This window comes from Xyrauchen texanus, chromosome 30, assembly GCF_025860055.1.
Source record: "Xyrauchen texanus isolate HMW12.3.18 chromosome 30, RBS_HiC_50CHRs, whole genome shotgun sequence".
NCBI lineage: Eukaryota > Metazoa > Chordata > Actinopteri > Cypriniformes > Catostomidae > Xyrauchen > Xyrauchen texanus.
In genome coordinates this window covers 36,926,997-36,940,563 of record NC_068305.1, presented here as the reverse complement: position 1 = coordinate 36,940,563, position 13,567 = coordinate 36,926,997, and the positions used below count along the sequence as shown (strand labels likewise).

The 13,567-nt window shown below is 37.9% G+C and overlaps 1 protein-coding gene across 1 annotated transcript; it reads left to right on the top strand.

The window, feature by feature from the left end:
- The first annotated feature begins 1,856 nt into the window (after positions 1 to 1,856).
- Positions 1,857 to 13,308, top strand: LOC127623951 (opsin-5-like). The gene is made up of 4 exons (XM_052098526.1): positions 1,857 to 1,926; positions 3,661 to 3,954; positions 7,915 to 8,240; positions 12,937 to 13,308. The coding sequence occupies exons 1-4, from the start codon at positions 1,857 to 1,859 to the stop codon at positions 13,306 to 13,308; spliced, it is 1,062 nt and encodes a 353-aa protein (XP_051954486.1).
- Positions 13,309 to 13,567: the final 259 nt, after the last annotated feature.

The window sequence follows — 13,567 nt, the reverse complement described above, 5'->3', positions numbered from 1 at the left end:
TTTGATCTGTGAGTCAGAACATCTTGAAAGATTTATGAACAGTTACAGCTCTATGGTGTTAAAATTTGTCTAGGTAGACTTTAAAATAAACTTGAAATTAAAAAATAAACATTCTCTCATCATTTATTAACCTTCATCATGCCATTCCAAATGTGTATGACTTTCTTTTTTCTGCAGAACAAAAATGAAGATTTTTAGAAGAACATCCCAGTTCTGTTGGTGCATTCAATGTAATTGAATGGTTACCAAAAATGTGAAGCTCCAAAATCACATAAAGGCAGCATAAAAGTAATCCATATGACTTCAGTGGTTATACCATATCTTCAAAAGCAATATGTTGGGTTTGGGTGAGAAACAGCCACAATACATTACAATACATTCTCCTTCCTGCCCAGTAGGTGGCAATACACACAAAGAATGTAAATCACCAAAACAAACTCTGAGAAGAGAAGAGCCATTAAAAAAGTGAAAGTGGAGATTTACTGTAAAAAAGGACTTAAATATTGACCTGTTTCTCATTGCTTCTTATTGACTTGCATTGAAAGGATAAACAGAGCTGGAATATTTTTTCTAAATCTTAAATTTGTGTAATATTGTCATCCTTTTCAGTGCAAACATGCCTCCTTTCTAAGAAAATCTTAGTGTATTATTAATTGTGCCTTTTCACAAAACTCAGCGCTACTTGCCTGGTGCAATTAATGTTGTGCTAAGACTTTCAACAGAAAGCATTGCATTTTATTTGATTTAAAAGAGACGATTGTACACATTTTCTACAGTACCCATCATGGCAGCGGTACTTCATCAATGATGGAGAAGAGTGTTATAACCTTGCACATGTCCAGACCCATTTTGTAGTTGATGAGCACATGTTCTGCATTTTAAAGAGATGATTGAGGTTCCCGGATCACATTGGTGAATTTAAATATGTCAGATCTGCTGCTAGCACTCAGAACTCGCCTGCTCAATGCAACACACATTTTACCTTACCCATAAAGCACATGCCCATTGCCCTCTGCAGAAGGAAGTTCTCCTGTTCCCTAGAGATAATGTCTGTTCCTTGCACAGGAAGAAAGGATGTTGTAGGTGTTGTTGCTATTACAGGCGAGTACCTCAGATGCAGTTTTTCCTGCAGGGCTTTACATACTGTAAGCGTGTCCTACCTTGAGAGCAGTGTTGGGTGTAATGCATTATTAAGTAATTAATTAATGTAATTGTGGAGCGGAGGGCGGCGGGGCCGGTCGGAATATTGCGCGCCCGGTCCCGCCCCCCTCCGCTCCACAGTAATTAAATGACTTTTTTATTGATAAAAGTAAAGTAAGGGATTACTCTTAATTTTTCAGTAATTTAATTACAGTTACTTCTGATGTAATTTCATTAAGTACTGTATAGACTGTAGAGTAATTTAACGCTGCCCCCTTAAATGCTTTGGCCAGTTCATGCAAGATTCATTAATTGAATATGATTTACATGAAATAATTAAAAGAACAGTTTCATGTCTGTCCTTGTATTTTGAGAGGTTTCAGAAATTAATTAGTAATAAGTAATGCAATTACTTTTCAGACAGAGTAATTAGTACAGTAATCTAATTACACAGGAGAATATGTAATTATTTAGTAATGACATACTTTTTTAGAGTAACTTACCTAACACTGCTTGAGAGTGAGCAATTTCAGCCAGTAAATTGGGTTATCACTTATGCCCGTATAACTACAGACATCTCATGTTTAATGGAATCGATGTTCCCAGCAGTTAGCCTGCATAAATTCACCAGCACAGCAAAGATGCAAACCGATAATGCCAGTAAAATGCAACACTCAGCCACTTGCTAGTGGAAATGGTGTCTCTTGCATTAAGCCATGTGTTCTGATAAATGTGAGGTTGGCATGGAAACCAGCTTTGGGATTCGCTGGAAATCGCTAATAAGATGTATGTGGTTTTAATAATGTAGATTTCTTTTTAAAAACTCTGAAAAGAGATGATTTCTTTTGTGCATGACGAAGGCTGTGGTTGTCTTAAATATAGATTTTCTAATGTGTTCCACATCACATTCATAATTAACTACTGGTTATTAAATTGTTTGTAAATGTTTAGAACAATACAAATGTGCAAAATCGGAAATGCAGTCGTGGTTTTTAGTCAATTGTTGAATCTCACAGAAATGTTTACATTTCATTCAAACTTCACATGAGAAAAAAAAAGACCTACCACTGTGGGACAACCGGAAGCACGTTGCATCAGCAGCATAGAAGTTCAGGTCCATGTTCAAGCTACAGAGTAACTGCATTTGTATAGTGACAAGTGCATTTTGGTGGTTGCATTGACAAACCAAATATTATGGCCAGCCAAATAATGGTGCAAAGCCACATTTTTCATACTAACATCAAAAGAAGTTCTGCTTACATTTATTGACAGTGGAGGATTAAATAAGACTAGTGTCATTACTGAACCACTGATTGGCATGATGTGCTTTTAGTAACTGACTCAATGTCACACTTAATATGATGGTCTACTGTATATAGGCATATTGTATGTATATGTAAGCATATAGCGTGCAAAACTTTAGTTATATAATATATATGTTACAGTATACACTTACCAAGCACTTTAGGTACCCCTGTACACCTACGTTTTCATGTGATGATCTAATCAGCCAATCGTGTGGCAGCAGTGCAATGTATAAAATCATTCAGATATGGGTCAGGAGCTTCAGTTAATGTTCACATTAACCATGAGAATGGGGAAAATTTTTATCACATTAATTGAGGCCATGGCATGATTGTTGGTGCCAGATGGGCTGGTTAGAGTATTTCTGTAACTGCTGATCTCCTGGGATTTTCAAGCACAACAGTATCTAGAGTTTACTCTGAACAGTGCCAAAAACAAAAAAACATCCAATGAGTGGCAGTTCTGTGGATGGAAATGCCTTGTCAATGAAAGAGGTCAATGGAGAATGGCTAGACTGGTTTGAGTTGACAGAAATGCTATGGTAACTCAGATAACCCCTCTGTACAATTGTAATAAGCAGAATACCATCTCAGAATGACAACATGTCAAACCTTGAGGCAGATGGGCTACAATACCAGAAGACCACGTCAAGTTCTACTTCTGTCAGCCAAGAACAGAAAGCTGAAGGCTGTAATGGGCTGAGGCTCACCAAAACTGGACAGTTAAAGACTGGAAAAAACATAGCCTGAATAGGTAATCGCATAAATAAGTATCTAATAAAGTGGTGGTGAGTGTATATGTCCTGTGACTAGTGGATTTTTTTCACATTCAGAGAAATTGGAACATAGGAATTGCAGTCATTACAAAAAAATCAACACTAAACCAAAATATTTTGAAGCCATTCTTTACAGTTTGTTGGCATCCTGTAACTATCACTTTCTCTCAAATTGCTCCACTGTCTCTTTCTTCTTATAAAATAAAATAATTTCAACTCAAATCAATTTCATGTCCATTTATTTATGTATGAAGTACAACGGGATAATGCATCCAGTCCTTATTATGTTGTGAGAACCAGTTGACAATCCAGCGTGTGATTGGTGAGCATGTTTGAGGCCTACATTATGTCCTCTATTTTGAATTAAACCAGTCAAATATCTTGTTTCTGTACTGACATCTCATCTTTTTGTGTATTTCTCCCTTTTATCTTTCACATAGCAATTCTTTCCATTTTGGGCAACTTGCTGGTTCTTGTATTGGCGTACAAGCGGTCGAACCAAATGAAACCTCCAGAGCTCCTAAGTGTGAATCTCGCCGTGACAGATCTGGGAGCAGCCGTCACCATGTACCCTCTGGCTGTAGCCTCAGCGTGGAATCACCACTGGATTGGAGGAGACGTCACCTGTGTCTACTATGGCCTGATGGGATTCTTCTTTGGAGCAGCAAGCATGATGACCTTGACAATTATGGCTATAGTTCGCTTCATTGTGTCTTTGACGCTCCAATCACCCAGTAAGTTCCCCAGGGGTCTATCTTGAGAACTTCACTATTCTTTAATGCCATCAAGTGCCATGCTTAATGAATGAGACATCTGCATACTGTTACTGCATACTAAAACTCATATCTCCTGTTTTGATGTGTATTCTTGAAGCAAAAAAAAAAGAAATGCTGTTGCTGTAATGTTTTTCCCATAACACATTTGTCAATTATCTAAAATAGAGTCCTCAATTTCTAATAATATATACATAATGTCAAGATTAAAAACAAATTTGAATACTAACAGGGTTGGGAGGGTTACTTTTGAAATGTATTCCACTACAGATTACAGAATACATGCTGTAAAATGTCATTTGTAACGTCATCTATTAGATTACTCAAGTTCAGTAACTTATTCTAAATACTTTGGATTACTTCTTCAGCACTAGTACATTTTTTCACTTGTTTTGACTTTCTCTGCCAGTACAGTAAGACAAAATGCACGTTTAAAATACATTCTCTGAAAAACCGAAATATTTTACGCAGTGTTGTTTCGAAAACAAGATAAATCAAACTGATCTTGTTCAAGGATTTTTAGGTATTTTTACAGGAAAACAATACAAAATGATTATCAAGAAACGATTTTTGACCTAATATCAAAGGTCTTACTAGAAAAAAGAAATTATGATCAAACGTGAATTTTCTTGATCAATAAATATGATCGTGTCTGGTAACATGTGCATGTAAAATGGCTAGAAATAGCATATTAGCTCAGCGTAAATCTGACAATTTACACAAGGATTATTTCTATTTCTTCTGCTCCAAACTTACTTCAAACTTACTTCTCTGTCTGCTCGTATGAATGTAACACATCATAAGAAAGTGTTTCACCGCTGTTCAAATACACTTTAGATTGCATCATATATATGTATAAATGTTTTCCATCTGAAAGGAGTGATCTCTTCAGTAATCAAAATAATTTTTGAATGTAACTGTATTCTAAATACCAATAATTTAAACTGTAACTGTAGTAGAATACAGTTACTTATATTTTGTATTTTAAATAGGTATTCCCGTTACTTGTATTTCGTTACTCCCCAACCCTGAATACTAATAACATGCAATGCATGTAAACAAAAGCAATCATGATGCCATAAGCAATCTTTGTTATTAAAACGGTGACATGATAAAAAAAAAAAGTTATATTACTAAAGTTTCTTAAAATGTTTATTGTGGCAAATGTACTTATTTCAGTGTTGACAACATTTGCTTTCCTCCTGCAGAACTAGTTTACAAGAAAGCAAGGAAATCCCTACAGTAAAGATACAAAGAGCTAATTCAACAGTATTAAAGTGATATCTAATAGAGAGAAACATTATGTTTATTTTTAACATCTGCCATAAAGGTTGTATAAACAGTAGATCATTTCTGATTTATTCCACAATAGCTGACTTGTCTGATCCAAAACGTGGTTTGAGTATCCAGGAATATTTTGGTAGACGGAGTGATTTTGTTTAATCTTTGTGAGGGGTCATATGTTCTCGTTGAGAGTTGCTGGGGTTATCCGTATTGGAACAGATCAAGTGAAGTCAAGTCAAGTGGTTTTTATTGTCGTTCAACCATATACAGTTAGTACAGTACACAGCAAAATGAGACAACTTTCCTCCAGGACCATGGTGCTACATAAAACAAAATAGGACAATCACAGAACCACATGAGACACACAGACTAAATAACATTCCTACATAAAGTGCACGTGTAAACGTGTGCAAAAAGTACGAGACAGTACAATAAAATACTAAAAGGAACAGGATAATAGGCACAGTGAGAGACAGTGCAGCGCCGACCACACACAAATCTGAGTAGTGCAAAAAGATGACACTTTCTAAAATGCTAAATGTAAACATAACATACTTTGAAATAGTCATTATTTGCCGACAATCTCAAGATGACACTTCAGAAAAGCTAACATAATGGATTTTTGTTTTCTCATCCCCGGAGAAAACACTGAATTATTGAGATGAATTTAACATGGGAAAACTGCTGGAGATGGAAACAAATGGGTCTCTTGTTTGTTCTAATTCCCAGATATATACCGGTACTGATAAATGGGCCATGCAAACTGGCACAGAAGCATCTGATAGAATCGAGTGGGCTTATTCCATTAACATTTATTTTATTTTTATTTTAGCTTTACTGCTTTTGATTGTCCCAAATAATAATAATGATACATTTTTTTGGAATGTTTTTAATAGATTGATTAGTGGTGCTTCTCATGATGGCTCTAACTAAGAAATCTAATTAAAATTTATCACGAAACTCAAAAACCTGTGAAACCTGATGATAAATGTTAGTCCAGCATGATTTAAGAATGTTCAGTGGAAATGAGGAAATCTGACCTCTTGAACCTTTTGGATTTAGCATGGTCAATGTCACATATTTGTTTAAACATTAAACATAAAACTTGTTGAAACATTGCATATGCCACCTCTCCCGTTTTTTGAAGACAAAAAAACATCCATTGCTAAACTCTAATGCATGGTGCACATATGCAAGTTCGCATCATTACTATGTCAATTTGCAATGTGAATGATAATTTTTGACTGCATAACTGTCCAATCGGTAGAAGTAGCAAGTGTTTAGAATAAAGTTTAGGACAAAAACCATCAGTGTTTCTCACTTTGTGCTCATAGTTTTGAATGAATGCATCCCATTCAGTCAGGCGATCACATAAGGTCTGGTCGTCAAATATTTCAACATATTCAAAGCTCAAATCAGATCCGAAATTCCACCTCTGTAGATGGTCGGAACTCCACACAGCCATCATGAAACACTGCATTTGAAATGTCTGACCTCTGGTCTGTCATGTGTCTTATGACGGATACAGTAAAAGTGCGGCTTCAGTCCAATAAGACGGAAGGAAACGATCTGCAAAAATGTAGTGAGTACTTTGAGTTAAAAAGTACTATTTTTTCTTTGGCAATGTAATTAAGTAAAAGTAAAAGTATTCTGTTTAATATACACTAGAGTACAAATCCCAAAATATAATACTTAAGTATAATACTTAAGTTTTTTACTCAATTACTTTACACCCCTGTTCATTTTCAATGTTAGAATGTTACAATTCAGCTGACTGTAGGCTGATTTCACTTAAAGGTTAAACAATGTGGTTCTGCACCACTCTCAAAAGATTTCTCTTTTGTTTGAACGGCCCTTTCAGCCAGACAAAGTAACATGGCTTGACCAATGGAGTGAGTTTGGGGTGGGACTATCTGTTTGTACAACCAATGGAAGATGTAGGGAGGTTTCTAGCACTAGTTTGAAAACTGTGGGTGCTTCTCATTTCTTAAATTGTGCATCCTAGTTTCCTCACTCCTCGAGCTCGTGACCCAGAAACCGATCAACATCCACCATCATGAAGGACACATCAATTCTCTTAATGCATCATGTGGAGGCGAGGACTGAGGACGGAGGAAGCTAACCAAGTACGCTTAAGCGGGGAAGCACAGGAGCATCCTATGTGATAAGCTTTTTGGTCGAAAGACACCTAATTCACGCATAAATTCTCCTCACCCTTTACATCTGACACAACAGTTGTAATTAATGTTTCACAGTTGCAGTTAAAATAAACCACAATATCTACATGCTTTGACAGTGCATCTTAAATTATTAGGTTTTATATAAATATATATGAATCAAGTTTTAACAACAAAACATTGCCATTCTTGCTTTGATTCCTCTGTCAACATTTCCTTTTCTTGCATCCTTCCCTCTTTTCCTAAGAGGGAGGAGTTAGGAAGCAAGGAAAGGAAACAAGAATGCACAAATTCAGAAATGAGAAGCACCCTTGCCTGCATTTCTGCAAAGTCTGTTGATGCTAGTGGCACAGAAGTGACACACTTTAGCTTTAAAATGTGTGCAATTTAACAAGCAAACTGCTTTTACACTGTAGACCTCTAATATCACACCCTCTCCTGTCTGTCTTTCTGTCCACAGAGGAAAAAATTAGCAAAAGAAATGCAAAGATCCTTGTGGCAACCACATGGCTGTATGGTCTGCTGTGGGCTCTGTTTCCTCTTGTTGGCTGGGGTAAATATGGCCCGGAGCCCTTCGGCCTATCCTGTACGCTGGCCTGGACAGACATGAAGGAACACAGCCAGTCGTTTGTCATCACCATCTTCCTCATGAACCTGGTCATCCCAGCCATCATCATCATCTCGTGCTACTCTGGCATCGCTCTGAAACTATATATCACCTACAAGTCTATGGATGACAGCAATCGCATACCCAACATGATAAGAATGCAGCGTCGGCTCACGATCGTAAGTTTGGTCTAATTGATTACTCTACCAGCTGTTCTGGGATCAGATTCTACATTGGACATCAAGTGATGACCCAGCACTGTACTAAATTGTTTATATTCAGTTCCAACATTACAGACATGACATTGGCAGTGAAAACATGAAAATTTTACTTCACAGTCCAGACCTCGGAAAATGTAAGTCTAGACATTTGTTTTTATTTTTTATTATTTTTTGGTTCCAGTTTAGATGAAATTAACTTGCATTAGGACGTGACAAAAATGGACATGGAAAGGCCGCACACTCTGTAAAAACTCCAGATAGCCACAGAATATAGAAGGGCTGGCATTCTTAAAACATGTAATATTCAAAAAATGTAATTGTCGTTATCACATAAAAACGGCGTTACAGATGTGACATCTCTTAGTTACAGATGTGACAGCTGTTAAAGTGGCATTTACATGATGAGGGAAAACCATCCAAAATGCTTGGAAACCTGCAGACTTTGACATCTGAGACATGAGTATGCTGTCCATCAAGGCCGCATGATGGACTGAAATAAGACTGAAGTCACGATATGGCATTGCACCATTACAAAACCACAAAAGGCTGCACTTTAAAATATAGTGTATTTACACAGCTTCAGTCAATGCTGCGTGATTGAGAAGCACACTCTAGCGTGTGTGTGTGGTAGCAATTTTAAGCGCTAATGGGCTGGGTCAAGTGCAATTTAATTCTGAGGTCTACTTCCTATTATAGTGTCAATACCCTATCAGGCAACAGCGAAATAAACAAAAACAGCACATTCATAAGAAGTTGGTTGTTCTAATGGGCTGTATGTAATGAATTAGAAGAATAGAATTATGGACTTAAGACTTTTTTTTTGCAAAAACTGGATCCTTGTTGAATCTTAGGAAGATTTCGATGACAGTAGCTATGTTTCCAACCAAGTTGGGAATTTAATTACCATGGCTGGGGTAATGAACGGTCATTCTGAATAGTTTTATCTGGGGTATTTTAAAAGAAATACTCAGAGCTCATGAATATTTGTAAACATGTTACAGTTTTACCAGCAGATATCTGTACTAAACACTTCACCAATTCAAATGGTAAACACGATATCCTCAGGGAATATTCGACTCACTAAAGCCTGACAACAAATATAAGCATCCAAAACATTAACAGAAAACATATCTTAAAGCAGATAAAGAGTAAAAAACTTCACCAAACAGACATTCGTCCTTGAATGCTGCTTGAAACAAACTGCTGGGGTTTAAGACTTTAGCTCCGCCCACTGCCATTCAGAGACTGCAGTACTAGCTCTTGCAGCTGGATTCTACTGAAATTAATTGCTCAAAAGGCACAACAATGATGATGAGTCATCCAGTCAGATCTTTAGATAAGCCTCTGCTACATCCCACACCCACATGTCACTTTCTGGTGAGATAAAATACTGCCTATATATTTATTCTGAAATGTTTATCCCAGCACAAACACATGTTTCCTTGTGCATTGATAACAGGTGAACATTTCTCAATCAGAAGTGAACATTATTAATCTGTAAAGCCCTTGAATTTTTCAAAGAAACAATTCTCTCTTATCACATGTAAATGATTAAATGCACACCTGTTATCTATTCCCAATTGTGTATCATTTTAAAATATTTTGTAGGTTAATTTCAATGAAGGTTTTGTATAAACTGATGTACTCCGCATTGATATTTTGGTTATTAATTTATTCAGGGCGAGAATAGGGTGTATTTTCTAAAATGGTACATTGTAATGTTGAATGACCTCTGATATTTTGTGTTTATTTGTTTGTTTGTTTGTTTGTTTGTCTTTTCACATGTGCTCAATAGAGAGTGGTATGTTGTTTGTTTAAAGGTGTTTTGCATTCCCCTTCTGTCACTCACTCAACATTGTGTCGATGTAGTGACACTAGGGGTCTCTCTTGAGAGCCTTGGTTACCTCTTATCTTTGAGAAAAGGCCAGTGAGAATTGGCGAACAGAATTTGCATGGCCCTCCCCGGACATACAGGTATAAAAGGAGGAAAGCGTGCATCTGTTCAGACAGATTTTTTCTTTAGAGCCAAGCAGTTGTGTTTTCAGCGAGCAGTTGTGTTTACTGCTGTTCCACTCATCTCTATAGAGCATACGCTGTTGGAGATACGGTGCATTTTCAATGGCTTTTCGCTTCTTCTGCACGTTAGTGCAGACTACGCCCCTTGGCACTTCGATAGCCCTCTAAAAGAGTATATATTTCTCTAAACATTGACGTTGAATGTTTTTTAAAGATGCATCTTCCTCAAGATGCCCTTCCATATTTCTGTCATTCCTGAATGCAGTCGTTACCTCTCTGCTTCTGACGGCCATGGGCGATGCCTCACGTGTCTGAGCAGCGATCACACCGAGGCAGTATTTGTGGATGGTTCATGGTCTCACTGCGAGAACATGACCATGGCAACATTGCGGTCGTGGCTTTCCTTCTTCCGGGGGGGGAAAGCCACTCTAGCCACCCACCATGTCGCGCCTTCTACCCATGGGTATAGAGCCATCACGGCTTGCGCTGGAGGCAATTTTGGGAGATTAACGGGCACAGTTTCGGCAGGTAAATCCCCCACCTGTTCCCTAGCATGCTCATCTGCCCCCTGTCCGGTTCCGATATGAGACCGGCTTGCCTTACTGCCAGTCTGATGTCTCTTTCGGAGCCACCAAGCTGGATGAGAGTTTCGCCGTGCATCAGAGTGACTCCAATGCTGGGGACTCGACTGGGTTAGCACCTTCAGCTGTGCCAGCCCAGTCTGAGACCGATGCAGAGCTGTCCGCTATGCTTGCCCGGGCCGCCATGAGTGTTTCTCTGGACTGGAACCCTCAATCCTCCCCTGACAGAGACAGAGAGCCATCAGACAGAGGCCACCAAACACATCTTGCCTTGCCACAGCTCAAGATCCTGCACCCCATCTGCTCGCTGAAGGCATCACCCTGAGGCAGTGAAACCCCACCCAGCTCTCAGCCCCAGCGTAGGTTATGACAATAACAAAGACGTTTTTTACTGTACTACAGAACAGGGCTTGGGAACCTTAACACATGGAACGCTACTTAATGGATTAATATGTATTCCCACATGGCATGTTTTTGCCCCCCAAATTTATCATTCCTACTACTATTTTATTCTGCTTTCTAAAGTCTGGTCAGAAGTTATGATATAAATTGTAATAGTTTTATCTTATTGACAGCCATATATTTTAACTGTAAGAAAAATAAACAAATCTGCAAATAGTTTTGCTATAAGAATATTTCTTGATCCTTAAACAGTCAGCTTTATTATGCTGTAAAATTATTATTTAGTAAAAATAAGAAAAAGGAAATTTAATTCAAAGTAAATCATTTTAAGACTCTAGGGCCTATTTTAAGAGTGCTAGCGCTAAACGCAGCACTATGATTCAAGTCATAGACAAAAAGTCAATGAGCATGGCCATGGTGTTTTGCTATTTTTCATGCAAGCATGCGCCAAATCTAGACACAAGTGGGTTTGGTGAAATTGTGCGTGCAAAGCGCTAATGGGCTGGGTCAAGTGTAATTTAATATGGAGGTTCCTCTCCGGTTATTGAACCGTCAGCGTTCTATTCGTTAATTCTGTGTCAAGCATCAGCGATATACACAAAGACAGCACTTTCATAAAAAGTAAGTAGTGTAAATGAACTGTTTGCAATGAATTAGAAGAGTTGAAATACATTTACATTTACATTTATGCATTTGGCAGACGGTTTTATCCAAAGCAACTTACAGTGCACTTATTACAGGGACAGTCCCCCCGGAGCAACCTGGAGTTAAGTGCCTTGCTCAAGGACACAATTGTGGTGGCTGTAGGGATCGAACCAGCGACCTTCTGATTAACAGTTATGTGCTTTAGTCCACTACACCACCACCACTCTATTGGCTATAAATATGGACTTCTTTTGTTCATTAACTGCATCCTTGTTGTATGTCAGGCATATTTCTATGAAAGTGACACGCTCCATTTGTACACATGGAAAATGTGATCCTTGACATGCACATCCATGGTTGATGTTTCCACCTTCGTCTCCTGTTGTTTATCTGCAATTACATATTCTTACACTTTTTCGTGAAACCAACAGCAAAATTTCCACCTTATAAACCGACTAATTAGTGCAAATAATTCCACAGGCATGCATATACTGTGCATTCAGAGTAAGTGCGATTATAAACATTGTTGTTGAAAACGTTTATGTCACGCCTACTGTACGCAGATGCCTAGCTTTCACGTCTAACCAAAGTATACGATACAAAAACGTTTCTTTTTTTTTCAGTACAAAAGCTGCTGTGTGTATTATATATTTTTGATAAGAATCAGTAAACATGAAAAGCAATACCAAAAGAGTACTAATAAGATGTATAAATACTTTAAATCTAAATATATATATATTTTTTTTTTACATTGCAGTAAAGAATTGGGGGGTAAATGTGCATATAAATAGCCTAGCCAAAATGTAATTTCTTATTTGTTTCATTTGATTTGGAGTAAAATAGGACCAGGAGGATTTTTGACAGGTTTCATGAGAATCAACCGACTATAATTGTAGGTTTTACTAAATATTAGCATATTGAAACGGTTGGTGACTCCTGGTATAACCTTTGTAAACTGTTAACATCTTCACCAAGAAACAATCTGAATGCATTATCATTTGCTTTTATAGATCGCTGTGTTGATCAGTCTCGGGTTTATCGGCTCTTGGGCACCATATGGAATCGTCAGCCTGTGGTCCATCTACCGCTCTGGTGATTCAATCCCCCCTGAGGTCAGCATGCTACCCTGCCTGTTTGCAAAGTCTTCCACTGTATATAACCCCTTCATCTACTACGTCTTCAGTAAGACCTTCAAACGAGAGGTAAACCAGTTGGGTCACCTGTGTGGCAGATCCAACCTGTGCCATACCTCTGATCCCAAAAACGTCCCGGAGAATACCATCTACCTCGTATGTGATGCAAACAAGACCAAACAGGGAGGAGAGGACCAATCATTTGAAAAAAGCAGAGAGGCTGAGACTCAATTAATGGCGTATGAATAGGATTTATGATTTGTTCTCCTATGGGTGCATCTGTATGGAACATGGTTTGAAGGAATTTGCTTGCTTTTTTTGCCTGGTTTAAGGCAAATGAAGAACAAAAAGGAGTCAGTGAACTTTTTTGTGTTCTTTTTCATTGTTCAAGCTGCAATGCTACTCAATATGGCCATGTTTGGTGTTAAATAGTGTATCATAGAAGTGACTTAGCACAAGGCTTAGCACATTGCTATGTTGCACAGTATTAGCAAGGGGTTAAGGTGTT